This window comes from Odocoileus virginianus, chromosome 3 (assembly GCF_023699985.2).
Source record: "Odocoileus virginianus isolate 20LAN1187 ecotype Illinois chromosome 3, Ovbor_1.2, whole genome shotgun sequence".
NCBI classification, from domain to species: Eukaryota; Metazoa; Chordata; class Mammalia; order Artiodactyla; family Cervidae; genus Odocoileus; species Odocoileus virginianus.
This window is the reverse complement of record NC_069676.1, coordinates 9,459,978-9,480,743: the sequence shown is the minus strand read 5'-3', so window position 1 is coordinate 9,480,743 and position 20,766 is coordinate 9,459,978. Positions and strand designations below refer to the sequence as shown.

The following is a 20,766-nucleotide window of genomic DNA, read 5'->3' as shown; positions in this document are numbered from 1 at the left end:
CCCGCCTTTCCGGGAGACCCTTCCAGCTGGGGGCAGCGCAGTCAACCGCCGAATGGTGGCGCACAGCGCTCGCTTAAGCGGGAAGGAAGGGAGGTGCTGGACTTGCAGTGATTGGCAGGCAGAAGTGGGGCGGAGATAAGGCAGGTTTTCTGAGAGATGATTGGCTGAATTGGCTGCGGGGGCGGGAGAAGAGAAGACTCGGCCGGGGATTCGTGGAAGTGGAGCGGAAGTCGACCGCTAAATTTGTTGAGCAGAGTGTGAAGAGAAAGTAGCAGCGTTTGCGGCATCGGCGTCTGTCAGCAGGTGAGCGTTGCCGGAAGTTTCTCTAAGGGGCTCCTGGCCCCGCAGGCCCAGCAGCCTGGGAGTCCGTTGTGAACGTTGTGAACGTTTAACTCACTCTTGAGGGGAGACGGTGCCGCGGTAACGCGGCGCTCTGGGGCCCGGGACTCGGTCGGGCCTGGTTCGAATCAGGTTCTTACAGGAGAGCCTCTGGGGAGGTTTCAGGTGGACGGCGCTGAATGGGATTTCGAATCCGGCCTCTGCCACGCACCACCCGAGGCTTCGTTTCCTTGCTCATTGAACGGGGTCATGAAAATTTACTGGCCTGACTTATGACTACATAATACATCTAGAAACTTCTCTCCACTCCCAGGCGTAGGCGGGACCACCGTCGCCCCCTGTCTGGAAGACTCGAGGGGCCTCCGCACTCCCTCGCTCCGCTTCCACCGACGGCAGCAAACCTAATCTTATACTTTTCTTTAGTAACCACGTTAAAAAATAAATATATATTTTAATATATTAAACTTAATGTGGTATAGCCACAATATCATTTCAACATGTGATCGGTATTAAAATAAACACGAACCTGAGGTATCTTTTATTTTGTTACTTAGTACTAACAGTTTGAAGACCTGTGTGTTTTACACGTTACACCACATCTGTGATCTGGACGCTACGTTTTCACCGGAAATAGTTGAGGTTTCATAAAACTTACAGTTGAAATGGAGATTCACATGCCCAAATGTTTCCCAGCGTACGTTAAAATTTCCCATGAACCCAATCTCATGTCGGTGATAAATTGAGATATTAATTGATGAAAGTTAAGCGACGTGGAATGTTCTGTTTCACAGCGGCACTAGCCACATTTCAGGTGCTTGTGATCCCCTGTGGCTTCCGATATTGGATAGCCAATACCAACTTAAGCCAAACTGACCTTCTTTTTGTTAAATAAAATCTGACATGACACCCCCCACCTCTTTTCTGGTTCCTCTTTGTTATTCAAGTCTCTCCTCAGATGTCTTCTGGGAGAATCCAAGAGCCCCCTTCACGGCATTCAAATTCGTAGAACGTAAGCCTGAACGGTACATTTCAAGCCACTAGCATTTCTTATCCATCCTTTGTAGCCTCGTGATGCTCAGAATATTTTCTCTTTTTTTTTTTTTTTTTGTATCTGCATCTCAAGTAGGATTGAAAGGATTTTTTTCCCCCATTGAAACAATTTGGCTGCAGGAAAATTCCCATTATGATTGGCTCTGGGCTCTTGGCAGTCATTGGGCATCCTTAGGAATTTTTGTGACTTGAGAAGCTCAAATTTTCAAATTATTTCCAAATGTAATTCAGTTGCTTATAAATATGAAATTTGATGAAGTTGTTTTGTTTTCTAGATATTAAACAGTTATTCATTACGACTTTGTAGTTTTCTTTCTGCATCGTGGAAGTTATTTTCCTTTATCCTCAGCCCCAACCTTTTCTTTTTTTTTTTTTTTAGCCCCAACCTTTTCATAGCCCCTGAAAAGTTCATCAGTCACAAGCATTATGTCTCTGTCTATAATGCCTTCTCCCTACAGCTGGCTGAATAATCTTCAATTGTAAACCATTCATGTCATTACTCTGCTTAAAACCTTCAAAGGCTTATCATACTTAGGATGAAACTTAAGATCTTCACTGTAGCTTAGGAGGCCCTGCACAGTGGCCTCAACTGACCTCATCTGCCAGTCTCCCTCTTGTCACCACTCCCAAGCCCTGCTGGCTTTATTTCCTGTCTTTCAACACACCAAACTTCATTCCTGCTGCATGGCTTTGCACTTGCTGTTCCTCTGCCTGGAATGTGTTTCCTTTAGATAATTGGCTGTCTCATTCTCATCATTTATGGTTCACCTCAGGTGTCTCTCCAGAAGAAGCCTTCTTGGACCACCCTAGTTAAACTAGACTTTCATTAATCACGAAAGCCTACTTATTAGGAGCACTTATCAGAATCTGTAGATACGTTGAATTTTTTTTTTTTTTTGCTTTGCTGCATGGATTGTAGGATCTCAGTTCCTTGACTGGGGATTGAACCTGGGCCACAGCAGTGAAAGCCCCAAATCCTAACCACTAGACCACCAGGGAACTCTTATCATCCCTCAGTAGATTGAAAGCTGGTTGTGGACAATGATCCCACCTGTCTCATACAGACCTCTCAGTGTATTTCCAGAGCTTAGCATAGGACCTCATATGTGGGAAGTTTCCAGTAGATTGTTTTTAAAAAAGAATAAATCCATATAAAGGGCTTACATGATACCTGGAGTGTGAAAAGTACTTCATAAACAAGAAACATTAGCAGTGCATAGTCATCATTTTTCTTAATATTTCAGGTGTACTCAAAAAAGAAGAAATGCTATAACAAAGTACATTTTTACTCTTTACCCAGCTTAAGAAGTAAAACAGGGATGCAATTGAAAGGCCTTACATATCCCTGCCTCAGACCTGTTCATCCCCTTTTTTCACATGTAACTATAATCTTGGATTTAGTATTTATTTTTCTGTACATGCTTATACATCTTTAATAGGTGTCTTTAAACTATATATAGTATTGTATGTCACGTTCTACAACTTTATAAAAATGATGCTGCTGCAAAGTCTGGGGAAAACCAGGCACAAGCTTCCACAAGGCCTTTTCCTGGTGAAGTCACAAGTGACTCCCTGAGTTCCTACAGCAGAGTTGTGACAACGTGTGTGAAATGTCTACCAGGAATGCTCAGTACCCAGGGTACTTGGGGCAGGAGGGGGCTGATCAAGTTTCAAACTTCCAGACTCCAGAAGGAAAGCAGTTGTGGACACAAACCACATTGTTTGTACAGTTTAGTCACAATGAGCCACTTGTATCATTTAGGGAGTGGTGGGCACTCTCCATTCACTTCACACTTCAATCGTGTCTGACTCTTTGCAATCCTATGGACTGTAGCCCACCAGGCTCATCTGTCCACAGGATTCCCCAGGCAAGAATATTAGAGTGGGTTGCCATGCCCTCCTCCAAGGGATCTTCCTGGCCCAGAGATCAAACCTGCATCTCCTGCATTGGCAGGCAGAGTTCTTTACTACTAGCACCATCTGGGAAGCCCTACAGAAGTGATCACTGTACACAAAAGAGTTAACTGTGTCAGGCCTGAGACCTCTGTCCTTAGAAAGGCCTATTTGCAAGGTTGGTCCTTGGTGTATAGGAATTTGGGTTTCAGGAGTGTTCCCACCACTCCCTAAATGATACAGGTGGCTCGTGGTGCCTAAACTGTACGAACAATGTGGTTTGTGTCCAACACCTTCTTTCCTTCTGGAGTCTCGAGGTTTGAAACTTGATCAGCCTACTGCCCCAGGTACCCTGGGTACTGGGCTTTCCTGGTAGACATTTCTCACGTGTTGTCACATCTCTGCTGTAGGAACTCAGGGAGTCCCTTGTGACTTCACCAGGAAAGGACTTGTATGTGGTTTTCTCCAGACTTTGCCGCATGCACCTTTGCTCTTGGCCGATTTTGCTTTGTGTCATTTTACAGTAAGAAATCATCGCCTGGGAAATTCCCTGGCTGTCCAGTCATTAGGACTCCGTGGTTCCGTGGCAGAGGGCATGGTTTCAGTCCCTGGTCAGGGAACAAAGATCCCACATGCTGCATGGTGCAGCCAAAAACAAAAACCCAAACAAAATCATAACCTTGAGTAGGCTAGATGCTAAATTCTATGAATCCTCCTCATGAATCATAGAAGCTAGGGGTTATCTTAGGGACCCCCAATGCAGTGTCATACCAGACTTATCCCATCATGGCTGGAATTAAGGGGAGAAAGAGCAAGGGCACAACATTTAAGGAGACATACCCTCCAAGTCACACAAGTGCCAAACTGTACTTGCATGACTGAAGGCTAGTGCCTCCTAAAATTTTCACTCTAGACACCTAGCTTGCCTCTGGTGCCAGCCTTGCCTTCTGAAGCTTGCTTTTTTTTTGGTCAAGCATAATACTTTTAAGATGTATTTGTGACACATGTATAGCTCCAGTCATTTATTTTCCGTGCTGTATCACTGTGCTGTGTGATATGGTAGCCATTAGCCATGTGTGGCTATTTTTTTTTCCAGTTAATCCAAATTAAATGAAAAATTTAACTCCCTGGTTACTTCGCCACACTTCGTATGTTTAATAGACACCATGGCTTGTGGTTGCCACATTAGACAACTCCAATAAAGAATGCTTGCGTGATCACAGAAGGTTTTGTTAGACAGAATTTACTTATCCATCCACCTCTTGCTTGTTATTTAAGCTGTTTCCACTTTTCTATTTTTTTCTTAAATTTAAAAAATTTACTTATGTTTGGCTGTGCTGGGTCACGTTGCTGTGCTTGCTTTTCTCTAGCTGTGACAAGCAGAGGCTACCCTCTAGTTGCGATGTATGGGCTTCTTACCGCGGTGGCGTCTCTTGTTGCAGAGCACAGGCTCTAGGGTTCACAGGCTTCAGTCGTTTTGGCTCCTGGGCTCTAGAGGACAGGCTCAATATTTGTGGCACGTGGACTTAGTTGCTCCTCGTCATGTGGGATCTTCCCGGACCAGGGATCCTAACCCATGTCTCCTACATTGGCAGGTGGATTCTTTACCACAGAGCCACCAGGGAAGCCCAGTTTCCAGTCTTCTACTCTTAGAAACAGCACTGTGGTGTTCATTGTTGTGCATGGCTCTTGGTGTACACATGCAGGAGTTTCCCTCGGATGCATACTTAGGAGATGATTTGCTGAGTCTGGGGACTATTCACCTTGACTAGATATTGCCAGTGTGTTCTTCAAAATGATGGATCCAGTTCTCACCCCTGCCGACAAAGTTGGTGTTGCTGTGTCCTTATCACACTTGCTGTTGTCAGACTTTTACATACTTGTCCTTATGATGGGCGTGAATTACTGATTTCAGTTTGCATTACCCTGATTAACAAAAGAAATTTTTTCAAATTTGTTGACCATTTGCTTTCCATGAATTGCCTGCTCATATCTTTGTCCATTTTCTTGCTGGGTTGTCTTCATTTTACTGAGTGCAGGACTTCTTGTAAGTGAGGTGTGCCTTTTTGTTGGTATGGTGTCTTTTTCTATTTTAAACAATGTTTATTTGGCTGCACTGGGTCTTAGTTCTCTCTAGTTGTGACTCGAAGGCTTAGTTGCTCTGAGGCATGTGGGATATTGGGTCCCCAGCTGGGGATCAAACCCAAATCCCCTGCGTTGTAAGGCAGATTCTTAACCCCTGGACTGCCAGAGAAGTTGCTCTATGGTGTCTACTGATGTTCAGAATTTACTATTATTAATGTCATCATCATCATTATTTTAATGTTATCAGAATTATAAATCTACTTACAGTTTGTGGTTTTTTTAAATTTTTTTTATAGTTTGTGTTTTTTGTGTCTTGCTTAAGAAATCTTACTCTGAGGTCAATAAGATATCTTACTGTATTTCTTCCGGAAGTTCTACTTTTCATATTTAGGTTAAAAAAAACTGGAATTTATTTTTGTTTATGATGTGAGGTAGGTTTAATTTTCAGATGGATAACCAGTTGTTCCAGCTTCAGCTCCATTTATTGAATAGTCTAGTGGTTCTCAAAATATAGTCCCTTGGGGATCCCTAAGAACCTTTTAGGGAATCCATGAGATAAACTGTTTCCATAATATTCTAAAGCATTATTTGCCTTTTTTATTTGTGCTGTGTTGTCTGTGCACTGTTGGTACAAAAGCAGCAGTTAGTAAACCTGCGGGCCGCTTCCAGGAATCAGTGCAGTGTCACTGTACTGTCGTTATTGTGCTCCTCACCACCTCACACACACTCAGTGTTGAAACAGTTTCACTGAAGAATGTCCTTGATGGAGCAGTGAAAGTAGTAATTGTGTTAAAGCTTAGCCCTGCATTAGGTCTGCCTAATATTCTGGGTGGTGAAATGGGGCGTTTGCATAGAGTACTTCTGCTGCATGCTGGAGAAGGACTTAAGGAGGTAATGCACTTGTCCAGTTTGAGTGGAGGTGGAACTGCCTTCTTTTTTCATGAACACCATTTTTACTGAATAATCACTAATTATTATTCAGATTAGGATATTGGCCATGTATTTTCTCAGAAATGAATGAAGTGAGTTGTCACTAGGAGGAAGATTGATAGTGTGTTGTCAGTGATAATATTTGCACTTTTAAGCAAAACAGACATTTGGGAAGCTTTTATTCATCACCGTGAGCCTGATAACTTATATATATATATATATGTATATGGCTGTTCTGGGTCTTAGTTAGTTGGGTCACATGGGATATTCAGTTATCATTGTGGCATGTAGGATCTTTAGTTGCGGCATGTAGGATCTAGTTCCCTGACCAGAGATTGAACCCAGGCTCTGTTTGGAGCATGGAATCTTAGCCACTGGACCACCAGGGAAGTCCCCAACTTTTCAATATTTGAAGGCTTTCCTGATGAGATCAGTGGTGATACAATTAATTAATTAATTAATATTTTAAAAATATTGTATAGTGAAATATAACAACTCAGCATATTAATGTTTTCCTAAAGACCAATGCATGATGTTACAAAATCAGTCATAAAAGATCAAAATTTGTAAAATAGAACGATGAGTTCCAGTGTAACAGTATGAAAAATTTACTGATACAGTTTCATACTCTACATTGTAACTAACTTTAATACACCACCACTTGTTGAGTTTCGGTATAGTAACCAAGTAAAATATCCCAAATTAGTTGAAGAGGCTATAACACTCCTCCCTTTTCCAACTATATGTCTTTGTTAGGCTGGCTTTTCTTCATATACTTCAGCCAAAACAGCATACTGCAACAGATCGATTGTGGAGACCTATGTGAGAATCCAACTCTTTCATTACACTAGAGGGTAGGAGCTTTACAGAAATGAAAAGCAGTGCCATTCTTTTCACTACTTGTTTTTTAAAAATATACAGTTAATTTTTATTAAAATAGGTTATTTTAACATTTAAAAGATTCATTAGCTAATTTAAATATTTTAAATTTTTCTCAGTTTTAATTTCCAATTTAGTAAATATAAATAGATATAATCTCTAGTCCCATAAAGAACAGCTCATTAGGGTCCTCATTAATTTTTTTTAAATTAATTTTTTAGAGCAGTTTTACGTTCATGACAGATTTTTCACATCCCCTTCCGCCTCACACATGCATAGCCTCCCCCACCATTAACATCCACCACCGAAGTGGTAAATTTGTTACAATTGATGAACCTATACTGACACATCATTATCACCTAAATGTACAACTTACAGAGAGGTTCACTGTTGGTGTACATTCTATGGACTTCAACAAATGTGTGACATATATTCATCATTATAAATCATACAGAGTATCTTTACTGCCCTAAAATTCCTCTGTGCTCCTCCCAGACATCCCCCTCCTTACCATTATTTTTAAAATAAGTTTTTAAAAAGAGTGAAGGGAACTCAAGACCAGAAAATATCAGATCCTCTGGATCAATCCATTCTTTTTCTAGTGATTTGTAATCTCTGCCTGGAGCAAGTTTCCATCTAGCCACAGGTCTCTTCCCTTAGATTTTTTGTCTCTTCTCCTGCCAACACCCCATTGTGCAAAATATTAACACACTATAACCAGTCTTGGGAAGGCTAGTTCCCCACCTAGTTCTTTCTTCTTCCATTTGTGTTGGTTATCCTTGGCCTTTGTTCCTACATAGAAAGTAGGACACACAAATACTTTTTCCTGTTGCAAAAGTAATATATGTGTAATGCAAATAGTTTTTAAAATACAGAGTTGCAAGAAAGTTCAAGTTACCTCTGTTAATATTCTGATGTTTAGCTTTATATTCTGCATATATTTTACATTTATACACACACATTTTCATATTTGTATATACACACTTTTTGTATATTCATGCCATCACAACAAAAGTAAAGTCATACTTTATCATATTTATATATATAGGTTTTTACCGTTAGGATTATTATGAATATATTTTCACATCATCTAGTGTTCTTCTACATTATCATTTTGAATGGCCGCATGGTGTTCTGTTTATGGATGTGCATTATTCACATAACAGTTCTCTGTGCTGAAATTTTAGATTATCTAGTGTTTCCCTCTTAGAAGCCTTGTTGCAGCGAAGCTTCTTGTCGCAGTCTTCATGCACTTGGGTGTTTCCTTAGGATCAGTTCCCAGGAGAGGGCTGGTTGGCTTAAAGTGAGGGCTTCAGTTGTGAGAAGCTGGGATCGCTTGGACAGAGGCAGAGGGTGGTAGAAAACAGTGGGGCAGGACAGAAGAGTCGTGATTACAAGGGTTTTCATCAAGGAGAGGCCCAGTGACGTAGGAAGGGATATAAGTGGGTGTGGGTCCTGTCATCACAGCTTGTTGCCGTGACTCAGATGTTTGAAAAGGTGAGCGAGGAGCAGAATAAGCCTGAGGAGTGACTTCCCTGGGGACCGTGCAGTTCAGAACCCATCCGCCAATGCACAGGACACGGGTTTGGTGTCTGGTCCAGGAAGATTCCATATGCCACCGGGCAGCTAAGCCCAAGCACTGCAACTACTAAGCCCCTGTGCTCTAGAGCCCATGCTCTGCAATAGAAGAAGCCACGAGAAATCCTGTGTGCCGCAGCTAGAGCGTAGCCCCCGCTCGCTGCAGCTAGAGAAGGCCCATGTGCAGTAACGAAGACCCAGTGCAGCCAAAAATAAAGAAGAAGGGATACTGTATCTCAGGGAACTCAAACAGGGGCTCTGTATCAACCTAGAGGGGGAAGGTGGGAGGGAGGTTCAAGAGGGAGGGGACATGTATACCTGTGGCTGATTGCCTATAGTTCAAATGGTAAAGAATCTGCCTGCAATGCAGGAGACCAGGGTTCGATCACTGGGTCAGGAAGATCCTCTGGAAAAGGGAATGGCAATCCACTCCAGTGTTCTTGCCTAGAGAATCCCATGGACAGAGAAGCCTGCGGGCTACAGTCTGTGGGATCGCAGAGTCAGACATGACTGAGCGACTAACACACAACACATGGCTGATTCATGTTGAGGTTTGACAGAAAACAACAAAATTCTGTAAAGCATCTATCCTTCAATTAAAAAATAAAAAGAATAAACCTGACGATATTGTGGGGATAAAGGGGTAGCCTCAGCCTAGCACCTCTAGACCTTCCCAAGAGTTCATGGGGGAGAGGAGGTTTTCTCAACGGCAGAGGCTCCAGTGCTTTCCAGTCCTTTGGTAATCTGAGAGAATCCTCCATTGCTCTGCATCAGGGCCTTCCCTCTAGCTTAACTCACATGAGTCCACTCTGGATAGTCCTCTAACATACTGGCTACGTAGGGACCATCAGGGTGTGGCACAGTTTGTGGGCGTCTCCTCTGATGTGGGGAGCCCATATAGTCTGGCCCCGTGGTGTGTGCCTAGTGGGCTTGGCAGGAAGTGTGTGTGTGTGGGGGGGGGGTGGGCAACTGCAACTGAGTGCAGACAACCCTAGATGCAGCCCCTGGGGTCAGGAGACCAATATAGAGGCCTGGTCGAACTTTCTCTTATTAGCCAGGTGAACATCGGTGTGTTCTTAAACCTTTCTGGGCTTCAGCTTCTGCAGGTGTAAAATGGAGCGAAGTAAAACCTGTCTCATTGGGTGGTTGGAAGGATTAAATTGGACGGTATGGTAAGGTATCTACAGGGTGTGGGCACTCTGAACTGCTTCGTAATCTTACTTGAGTGAGTCATTTAATCATTCTTAACTTCAGTTTCCTCATCTGATGTGTGGGGATAATAATATATATCTTATGATCATTAAGATGAAATGTAGCAAAGAGCTTTGAAAGGAGTCTCAACATAAGTGTTACTGTTCCTGGGCATGTGCATATGGTTGCCCTCAGTATGGAAGGGTGCCAGTAACAAGCCCTGAGGGTCACAGGTTGTCAGGCACAGCAGGTTTCACTGTATGTGCGGAGGAAGGAGTCGTGTGTGCAGTGCTGGGGGAGTAAAGGGCAAAAAGGTAGAAGAACTGGCCTTTCTGTAGAATCTCATCTTATGCCAGGATTACATTTCAAAGAGCATGAGGTCAGAATCATATGTAATTAAGTTTAACTATGCTTAAATCTCCCGAATTTGCTTGCAGAGCATCTCTCAGTAAGTCCAGTAGAACTAGTTCTTCGTCAGCATAGAATATCGTTGGGCACCAGCTAAACTGTTGAACTTAGGTTTCAGGGCCATGCTGAGCTAACATCAGCATCACACAGAACAGTGTGTGGGAGCTGAGAGCTGCTGAGGGAAGGGTTTTAACTTATCTCAGGCCTGCTCTGGGTCTGATGCTCAGTTCAGCTTTATGCTTTTAACAAATATTCATTGAACACCTACAGTGTGTCAGACACTGTGCTAAACAGTAGGAAACAGCAGTGAAAAGAAAAAGACCCTTATGCATTATATTCTTGGGCTTATCTTGTGGCTCAGCCGGTAAAGCATCTGCCTGCAATCTTCCCTGGGTTGGGAAGATCCCTGGAGAAGGGAAAGGCTACCCACTCCAGTATTCTGGCCTGGAGAATTCCATGGACTATATAGTCCATGGGGTCGCAAAGAATCGGAAATGACTTGTGCATTATATTCTAGTGTGGGAGGTGGGGAAGCAGACAATAAACAAGCAAAAAAGATAGTTTGTGAGATGGGAGACAATGCAAGACAGGGGTTAGGAAATTCTGAAGCAACAATTGCCATTTAAATGGAGTAGCCTGGTGAGGCCTGCTGGAAGCTCTGATTTTTATATGCCCTGCCAGGAGAAGAGGTGAACCCTAGGAACAGCCGGTGCAAAGGTCCTGAGGCAGACAGGTGATTGTCTGCATGTTTGTGGATGGTGAGGATCCCAGTGTGACTGGAGTGGAGGGAAGGAGGAGAGCCATGGGGATGAGACCTGATACTGGAGAGCCTTGTGGACCGTTTTATTGTCCTGGCCCCTTTTTCTGGGCCAGGAGGAAGCCTTTAGAGTTTTAAGCAGAGGAGGGACAAAAATATGCTTATTGCGATCACTCTGGTTTCTGTGTTAAGAAAAGCCTGAAGAGGGACAAGGGAGCTAGTTGGTGGACTGTTACCATGGTCCTGGTGAGAGAAGGTGGGGGCTTGGACCAAGGTAGTGAGGACTAGTTAATTCTGGGTATTTTAAAAGTTAAAGCCACTATTGCATCTGCTTCAGATTAGACGTGGGGTACGAAACAGCAAGTAAGTTCAAGGGAGGCTCCAAGGGGCATCTTGAGTCTCAGGATGGACTTGCTATTAATCAAGGTGAAGCTGGTAGGAAGAACTGGAGCAGGTGTGTGTGTGTGAGTGTGTGTGTAGTTGGGTTCAGGACACATTACATTTGAGATCTTACCAGACATCCAGGGGAAGATGTGGAGTGGTTCATTGGATGTAAATGAATCTAGAGCTCGAGATAGAAGTTCAGGTTGGAGCTCTACATTTGGAAGTCATCAGTATAATTGATAGTACATCTGACCTTGAGCAATGCAGGAGTTTGGGGTGCTGACCCTTGTGCAATCAAAAATCCATGTGTAACTTTTTTTTTTTCTGGCTGCACTAGACAGCATGTTCCCCAACCAGGGATTGAACCCTTGTCCCTTGCCGTGGAAACACAGAGTCTTAACCACTGGACTGCCAGGGAAGTCCCTCCATGTATAACTTTTGTTTCCCCCAGAACTTCACTACTAATAGCCTACTGTTGACTGCAAGCCTTACCAATAACATAAATAGTAAATTAATACATATTTTGTGTGTTATATGTATTATATCCTGTATTCTTACAGTAAAGTAAGCTATAGAAAAGAAACTATTAAAATCATAAGGAAGAGAAAATGCGTTTATAATACTATACTATATTTATCAATACCGTAAGTTTACCTCATCTGTCTACCAGATGAATTGTCTCTCAGTACCTACATCAATGTTTTCTTATATAATACAAAAAACACTGTAGATGTTATGCATATTCCTAACACTGGACATCAAAAATGAAATTAGGTAACTGTGAAAAAGAAATTCATTTTTATTTACAGGTATAATGCTTCACACATTGGTAATGAAGAAGCAGCAATGATTGCTTTATGGGAGCCTTGTATGGTCCGTGGCGCCCATGTATGGTCTGTAAGTCTGGAAGTTTTGGTAAGTTTTAACTTCAACTTTTTATAATCAACATGTATATATTTTATGATTGTTGTTTAGTCACTAAATCATGTCCAGCTCTTTTGTGACTCCATGGACTGTAGACTGCCATGCTCCTCTGTCCAGGTGATTTCCCAGGCAAGAATACTGGAGTAGGTTACCATTTCCTTCTCCAAGGGATCTTCCAACCTAAGGATTGACCCAGGGTCTTCTGCATTGGCTGATGATTTCCTTACTACTGAGTCACCTGGAAAGCCTGCATTTTATAGTAATAAATGATAAAATAGTACCTATATATATATTTATGCATTTATGACATACCTTTCTTATTTTTTTAATATTTCTAGGCTATACCTTTTACCAATTGTTGCGAATCTCCAAAAATGTTTCCAATGTACTTATTTAAAAAAAAAAATCCTCATCTGAGTGGACCTGTGTGGTGTTGTGTTGCTCAAGGGTCAACTGTATTTAAAACCATGAAATGGGATGAGATCTTCCAGGGAGTGAGTGTAGGTAAAGGTCCAAGGCTGAACCCTTGGGCCTGTCAACATTAAGAAGTCAGGAGATGAGAGGGAACCAGTGTGGAGACTGGGAAGGAGTAGCTGGGGAGAGGAATGGTGGAGGGTGGCACCCCAGATGCCTGTGTTGAGGGCAGATGGGCATGGAGAGAGGTTCTTTCGCTCTTTGGTCATTCCCCTGTCTCTGAACACTGGCTGCTATATTTGAGAAAGTGAAATACACATGATGCCATTCCACTGTGCTGTCACAATAAAAAATGCACCACTCCAGTAATGTGTGGGAGTCTAGGAATGGCAGCTGGAATCACACATGGCACAGCATATGGTTCCTGGGCTTGGCTCTTAACATGGCCTGTGGACAGAGATCTGGGCCAAGAAGGGCTTGGCTGAGACAGTGTGGCACAGTGGCCTAGCCCAGAGGCGGGGATGTGCACCCAGGTGCTAGAAGCCTGTTTCCCCACCTGTGAGATGGAGCACTGGTACCCTCCACCCAGAGCACTTATGAGGCTTGAGAAAGAAATTGCACCTGAATTGCCCAGCTAGGCCCTTGAGCCTACCAAGTGCTGGGCACGTGGATGGCTCTGACTCCTCAGGCCTCTGCCATGGGTTCTGAGCAGCAGGGCAGGCTCCTCTCTGTCACAGCCTCAGGGATGCTCTGTGAAGAGCTGCTCAAGCGCCTCTCACCACACCCCCAATCACCCCCACCGCAATGAGTCATGCCACTCTTGTCATTCCAAGAAATCTTAATTTCTTTATTGATTTTTGACTCAACAATTTTTTTTTAACTTTTTGTTTTTTTCTGAAACGTTCTTGTTGTTATGAGCCTTTTGTTTTGTTCTCGTTAAATGCACTCGACCCAAAATTGGTTTGGCATATCGAAAAGGAGACCAGGAGGGACTGGGGTCATGGGAGAAGAGGGGAGGAGGCCCGAATGGACAGAGAGAAACTGAGGGTGAGAGAAGAGGAACACAGAGACAGTGAGAAAGACACAGGGGAAGAGGTGGAGACACTGAGAAAGGAAGGCAAAGAAAACCAAACCCGCCCCCCCCCCAAAAAAAAACCCCAAACACCAAACCCGGAGAAAAATAATTAACAAAATTTCAAAGCAAATGAATTCAGGAGCCCAAGGAAGGGAGTAGGAGAGGAAACCAAGACCCTTCCTCCTCTATACTGTCCCAGCTGGGGTGGGGGCATCAAGGCACCAGGTCTGGCAGGGGTGGGGGGACACCTGGGCGCTCATGGTAGCCTCGTGCTGGGCTGCAGTGTGTCCAGACCTACCGACCAGAGGGCCCTGCCACACAGCTCTGAGGCCTGGGAACCCACCTTGGGGATTCTGGCTGGAACGGGAACCCCGGGACCTGCTGCACCCTCTCTCCCCTTGATTGTCAGAGTCTGGAGAGATAAACGGGGGACTGGGCAGGGGAGAGGAAGCGGGACGCCTTGCTTGCCTCCAGTCCCCTGGGACCTCTCCCCCCAGCCCCCCACCTCTTCCAGACCTCTCTGCTGGTGCCAGAGGCAGTCTGACTCTCTAGCCTGGCCAATGCTTGGGCCAGGCCCACCCTTCCACCTACCCTTGTCTCCCAGCAGCTCTCTAGTCCCCAGAGAGGAGTTCTGGGCTAATGAAGTCAAGGAAAGCCATGGAGCAGCCCCATACCTTCCTCACGGAGCCACCGGGGCAAGACCGTTCCCATCCTTCCCCTCCCCCGTTCAGACCTGCCCATAGTCTGGTGAAAGGGGTCAACCCTCCCAGAAAACAGATGGAACCCAGCCTTACCTTCTCCCCACACCTGTCCCCTGGCATGGGACAGACCACCTTCTTTGGTCTGGCCCCTTCTCCCCTAACTGATGGGGGCCAGCCAGCCCCAACTCCTCAGGAGAAGGGAGGGGCTTTCTAGCAGCAAAAAGGGTCCCTCCAGCCACCTCTCTGCCCCTTTTCCCCAGTTCCTCCCTAGAGTCCCTCCCCCTGAACCCAAAGAAGTTCATGGCAGCAGCAGGCTGAGACCCAAAGATGTTTGAAAACTCATGGCACTTGTGAGAAAAGAGGGACAAAAGAGATGAGGGGTCAGAGCAAAGGTGGAGGGCTACCCCTGGGGAAATGGCAATGACAGGGCTGGGCTATGGCAATGGGACTATGCTACCCCCAAAGAGGTGGGGGGGGGGTTGCTGGGAAGGCCAGGGAGACAGACTGGAGAGGGGGCAGGGAGAGGTCCTCAGGAGACACCGCAGCCGGACCCTAGTACCTGGCTTGCCTCTCCTGCGGGAGGGTGGGGGCAGGCAAGGCGATCTCTCAGCTTTGGCCTCCCCACCCCGTGAGAGACGACCACCTCACCACTCCCAGTCCTTCTCAGTCCTACCCGCCCCCAGCAAACACTGCTGCCCTCATTTTCCTTCCCCTGTCAACTTCTCTAGGCAGGAAATCAGCCCCTTCTTCCCAGGCCCAGAGTCCCAGAAGCAATATACAAGAAGCAGGAACTCAAAAGGGACAGCGCAGCCATCTCGGCAGAAGCATCTTTGGGCATGAGGGTGCCTCCCCAGGCCACAGGGATGGGCGGGGGAGACGGGCCGAGCCCTGGGGCAGGCAGTGAGGTACACGCCCCAGGAGGGCTGACTGATGCCAGGGAGAAGGGGAACGGGGAGAGGCGACAGAACCAGGTGCCAGGGGAAGGTAACGGGTTCTTTGTTTCGATGTTGCTTCTAGATTGTTTGTCTCTGGATTGTAAAAAGCTGCTCTGGTGGCCCGCCCACCCCGGCTGGGGGATGCACACGTACATGGAGAAGTCCTGGCTGCCAGGGCCCAGCGGCGCAGCTCTGCTCCGGAGAAATCCCGGGCTGGCCTGGCCGCAGGCTCCCGGTGGCTTCAAGTGATGAGATTTTTTCTTTCTTTCTTTGTCTTTTTTTTTTTTTTCTTTTCCATTTCATTGAAATATTTACAGCAATGGGGGAAGAGGAGGGGGGGGGGGGTAAGAGGGCCCCCTAGGGAAAGATCCAAGCCCAGGACCCACTCCCCAGAGAGCTCCAGACCCAAAATCTGCTCCCCAGATAGCCGAGCCCACAGGACTGGGAACTGCTCAAATATGGCCACCCCTGTGGGCTTGGGGCCCTGCGGGGAGTTGTGCTTCATCAGGAGTCGCCCCAAGGGAGGGGGTCATTGGGTGCACTCAGGGAGGGCTGAGGGGGCAGGCTTGCCGGGAAAGCGGGGACGAAGAGCAGAGAGAAGGAGCTTCAGAGAAAGTTCCACCTGTAAACCACCAGCCACAACTGCCCATTCCTCTTGCCCTGGGGCTTTCTCCCCCTGAGGGCTCTCTCCCAGGCCAGAGGCCCCAGTCTCTGAGGAGGAGCAGGGAACTGGAGTGCAGAGGAACCTGTCCATCTGTCCTGTGCCCAGTGCTCCATCTGGGTGCAGCCGGCAGCACTTCCGGCTGCAAAGAGAGGAGCAGCTGCCAGGCTTCATCCAGCAGGGCCTTTGGCCCAGGGCAAGCAGAACCCTCATTTCCCTCCAGGGAGCAGGAAGGGTAGGGGGGCGGGGGAAGTCAAGGGTGGGCTGCACCCTTCCAATGTCTCCTTCCTCACTCCCCTGGGGACCTCTTGGCTCCTCACTGCACTTCCCCCGAATTGAGCTGGTGCACATGGCTGGTGGGAAACCCTGTCTGTGAACCCTGCACCTCGGGCCCCCACAGCGGAGCCCCCAAGGGGCCTGGAGGGCCCACGGCCAAGGGGTGCCTGGAGAGAGTGGCCCGTCGGCCACTGTCTCCATCTGTCTCCCGCTCCCACCAGAGCCCCACCCAGGGGCCCCTCCCTGGCCCGGGCCACCAGCCCCCGGTCCGTGAGGTCCCTCAGAGACTGGTAACCAGCTGCATCTGCCCGTCCCCGTCGGGCCCTGGCCCCTCAAGGCCCGGGGCCGCCAGGTAGCCCTCGTGGCTGGGCCGCCGCACCTGGTAGTAGCCCTGCAGGGGATTCCGGGCCACCAGGGCCGGCGGGCGCGAGGTGTAGTAGATTTCGGGGGGGCCAGGGGGTGCGGGTGGGGGTGGGGGCAGGGCCTCGCTGGGCCCCTCGGGGCTGCTGTCCGGGTAGGAGGGCGAGTCCCGCAGGTTGGCCCCGCTGGCGTAGAGGGAGTCCCGGCCTGGAGGCGAGGAGAGGGGCCGGCTGGTGGCTCCGTCCTCCGCCGTGCAGCTCTCCGACTCGTCCAGATCGCTCTGGTACAGCACCGACTGGGCCCGGGGCAGCAGCAGTGGCTCCTCCAGGGCCTTGTAGAGAAGTTCGATCTCGGCCCGGTCAGCGCCCCCGGGCCCGCCGGCCTCTTCCTCCCCGCCGCCCCCCGGCACTGGCGGCACAGGCGGCTCCGGTGGTGGGGGGCCCTTGGCCCCACCGCTGCCCCCCCGCAGGTTGTTGTGCACCAGCTCCGAGATGATCATCTTCTCGAAGGCAGCGGCGTCGGCCAGGTTCCGGCCTCGAGGGGGCTCAGGGGCCCCGTCCCCTGGGGGGAAATCCCCGCTTCGCAAGGAGTAGCTGTTGTTGAAGTTTCCGTTGAGGGGCAGCGTGTCCATGCCGCAGGCTTCCCGGCCCCCCAGGGGGTGTTCTGCAAGCAGAGGGGAGCAGCTCAGGCGGGCACCTGGGCAGTGGGCGGGCTGTGGGCTGCGTGGGAGGCGGGTGTCTGCCCTCCCCTGCTTTCCCTGGGCTCACCCCGTCCCTGGGCTCCGGGGTCTTCTATTCCCTCTCTCCCTCACTGGCGGTGGGGATACCAGCTCAGCAGAAGGTGAGTGGGGGTGGATGTGGGGACCAATTTCCCCAGGGTCCCCTCCCACCTGGGGGCTTGGAGACTCAGCAGTATGAGCCTGGGTGGCCAGGCCCCTTTCCCATGATCTCCATCACCTTCCCCCCACCTAATGCAACATCATCCAGCCAGCTGCCAAGCCAGAGACTCCTGTCTGTGTGTGGGGGGCACCCCAGTTCTTCTAAGATGGGGTCACCAGAGGGGGCCACTGTCGCATTCCCCTCCCACCCTTGGAAACGTCACCAGGAAACGGTCACACTTACTGGGCTCCCGGTAGCTCCCTGCAGGTGCCGGCCAGGAGGGAAGAGAGAGAAGATGAGAGCAGGCTCAGAATGCCGGGTCTAGGCTCTGTCCAGTTCGGGAGGCACGAGGGTGCCCCCCGTAGAGACCCTCCCCACCCCCAGACCTGACACCCTCTCCCAGCACCAGCGTGCGCTCACCTGGGGAGTTGAAGACTGGGGGCGAGGAGGGGTTGAAGCCCACCGACTCGGCAATGAGGGTGTTGTAGGGGCTGGTGCCCCCACGGGGCTGCAGCACAGGGTTGGTCAGCAGATGGTTCCCCATGGTACCTGCCCAGGAGGGAAGAGGTCACGAGGCAGCTGGGAGAACCTCAAAGGGAGCGCAGGTGGGGCTCAGGAGTGCCCCCTCACCTCGGTTCAGGGTAGGGGTGCTGTTGATGTCGCCTGCCATGAAGGAGGATTCTGTCTGCTTTCTCACGGTGTCATTCCACATCCTCCGGATTCGGCTCTGGGGACGTAACCCAGACGTGAGGGGCCCTCGGGCCACCCGCCCTCCCCGGGCCTGATGGGCACCACCAGGGACCCGGGCGGAGAACTGCCCTGCCCCCTCGGGTCGGCCCTCAGCCCCAGGGCGCCGGCCCTGCCTGCGTACCTGGGTCCCTGTGTAGTAGCGGGTGTTGCTCCGCATCGCTGAGGTCTTGAGTGAGCCGTGCGCGCCCCCGGGCGGGGAGCGGATGCAGCAGTAGGAGTGACGCAGGCACTTGCTGTACTCCTTATGCACCTGCGGGGGGGGGCGGGGGGGGGGGTGAGGACGACAGGCAGTTGGCAGGAGGTGCCCCAGCCTTGGCAGTCCCAAGACCAGGCTCCTGGTGGGCATCAGAAACCCCGCCGCCTCCTCCTGCCCCCAGCGGTCAGCCTAGCAGGCTCTCTTCTCACTCAGGCCCATCCTCCTTTCTCCACCTTCACCATTAAGTCCTTCTCTGTTCATTCGCTCAGCACATCTTCAAGGAGCGTCTTCTATATGCCAAGTGTGGTTTAGGCCCCGAGGACAGATGCAAATCAGAAACAAAGCCCTACTTCTCAGAGCTGGTATCTTCCAGCAGATAGAGACTGAACACATCTACAACATCAGTGCGTTATGTCGGATGTCTGCTCAGAGAACCATGGCCGGGGGTTAGGCAGTGCTGGCGGCAGGGGTGGGGGTGGTGATGTCCAACAGACAGGGGAGCGGGGGGACTCACTAAGGAGACATTTTGGCAAAGACCTGAAAGAAACAAGGCAGTGGGCCCCGCAGATATCTGGGGAGGGGCAGGGGACAAGCCCTGAGGAAGGTCCACGTCTAAGTGTCTGAGGGAACAGAAGACACAGCATGGCAGGAGGAAAGGGAAGGAAAGGGGGAGCCCAGGGTGGACCCTGTGGGCCGGCAGGGGAGCTCTGTAAGCTTGTCACTGTCGCTGTGTGTCCCATGAGGACCTCTGATCAGAGCGGGAACACAGCTGACCTCGCAGCCAAGACCAGCGATTCCTGCCTTCTTCACTCCCCGTGTAGCCTTACCCACCTCACTGTCCTCCGAGATCAACAACAGCCTGACTGGGGCTCCCCACTCCTTCAAGATGAAGTCTAACACTCCTTGGCCCCGTTCCCCTGGCTTCCGTCTTGAGTCTACAGCCTGTATGCTCTTCTCCACATTCCTCTGCTTCTGTTACCTCTTTATTTTAAAGATTCAGACTTTAACACCCTTTATTTAAAAAGGAAACTTCCTGTCACCACAAAACTCACGGTTTACCCTGCGACTATTAAAGTAGGAAATCTTCTGTCTGGGTGGCACCCAGGCACACCTCCACACGCTTGATCTACACCCCAAGCTAAGTCCCTGCCCTGAGCTCTCCTGACTCTCCACATCTGTCTTGCTTTCTCATTCCTCTGGGCTCCTGTATCTTGCTCTCTTCCAGAACCCTCCTCACCCCCGGCTAGAATCTGCCTGAGCCTGTGCTTCCCTCCAGGCAGACACAGGTCCCGCTGCAGAAGGCAGGCCCCTGGCCCCCTTCCCTGGAACTCACCTTCTTCTGTAAGGCGCAGTGAAAGACGAAGATGAAGACCCCCTGGAAGGCATTGAAGGTGGTGAAGAGATAGGCCATGACCACCGATTCCTTGTTGATGAAGAGGAGGCCGAAAGCCCACGTGAGGCCCAGCAGGAAGAGCAGCGCAATGGCCCCCAGGGCCCAAGATCTGGGGGGTGGGGAGGAGATAGGACATCAGAGTCCCCGCCATGCCCTGCTGTGTGTCCCTATTCCAGCAAGCCTGGACACTGCCCTGGCGTAAGCGGGCCTGCCCAGCAACACTCATCAGCCCAGCTAGGCCTGGGGGGCATGTGGAGGTTGTGGGGGGGGGGCGGTCAGGGTTCTCTGAATAGCCGGTCATTCTCCTGCATCCTTCATCCTCTTGGCCACACTTCCAAACCTTTAATCTATCTTCTGTTGCCTATTTGTCTTTAAGTTACCCTGAAATGGACTTGTAGGATCTTTAGTTCCCCAGCCAGGGACTAAACCCACACCCTTGGCAGTGAAAGCACCGAATCCTGACCACTGGACCTCCAGGGGACTCCCTGGACTTGCTTTGTGAACTCAGTCTCACCCTATGCAATGATGTGCTGGTTGTACTAACGCCATGTTTAAATACTCATTAAACAGATACATAAAGAACATAGTAAAACACCACCTTTGTCCTTAAAAACCAACACCAGAGGTGAGAACACCACCTTTCAGGAAAGCCTAGGAGAGGCTGGGCCCAGCTCAGAGGTGCCAGGGCAGGGGTGTGGGGAGGGGTGCT

General features: G+C 49.1%; 1 protein-coding gene and 1 long non-coding RNA gene across 7 annotated transcripts in view; one reads left to right on the top strand and one right to left on the bottom strand.

Moving 5' to 3' along the window:
• Positions 1-37: 37 nt before the first annotated feature.
• LOC110152844 (uncharacterized) lies at positions 38-20,649 on the top strand. Its single transcript, XR_011486139.1, has 3 exons — positions 38-303; positions 12,304-12,409; positions 15,626-20,649. It is a non-coding gene; the product is annotated as an uncharacterized lncRNA (long non-coding RNA).
• ADGRL1 (adhesion G protein-coupled receptor L1) overlaps positions 13,659-20,766 on the bottom strand; it is a 50,368-nt gene continuing 43,260 nt past the window's right edge. For 5 of the 6 annotated variants that reach the window (XM_070463020.1, XM_070463021.1, XM_070463025.1 and 2 more), the window contains 6 exons: positions 19,998-20,166; positions 18,590-18,718; positions 18,349-18,445; positions 18,139-18,267; positions 17,962-17,979; positions 13,659-17,503 (listed from right to left, as the gene is read on the bottom strand). In XM_070463020.1, coding sequence (XP_070319121.1) covers positions 16,761-17,503; positions 17,962-17,979; positions 18,139-18,267; positions 18,349-18,445; positions 18,590-18,718; positions 19,998-20,166 — 1,285 coding nt within the window. In that variant the 3' untranslated portion in view covers positions 13,659-16,760. Of the gene's footprint in view, positions 17,504-17,961; positions 17,980-18,138; positions 18,268-18,348; positions 18,719-19,997; positions 20,167-20,766 lie in introns of all 6 variants that reach the window. The other variant, XM_070463018.1, reaches the window with a different exon arrangement.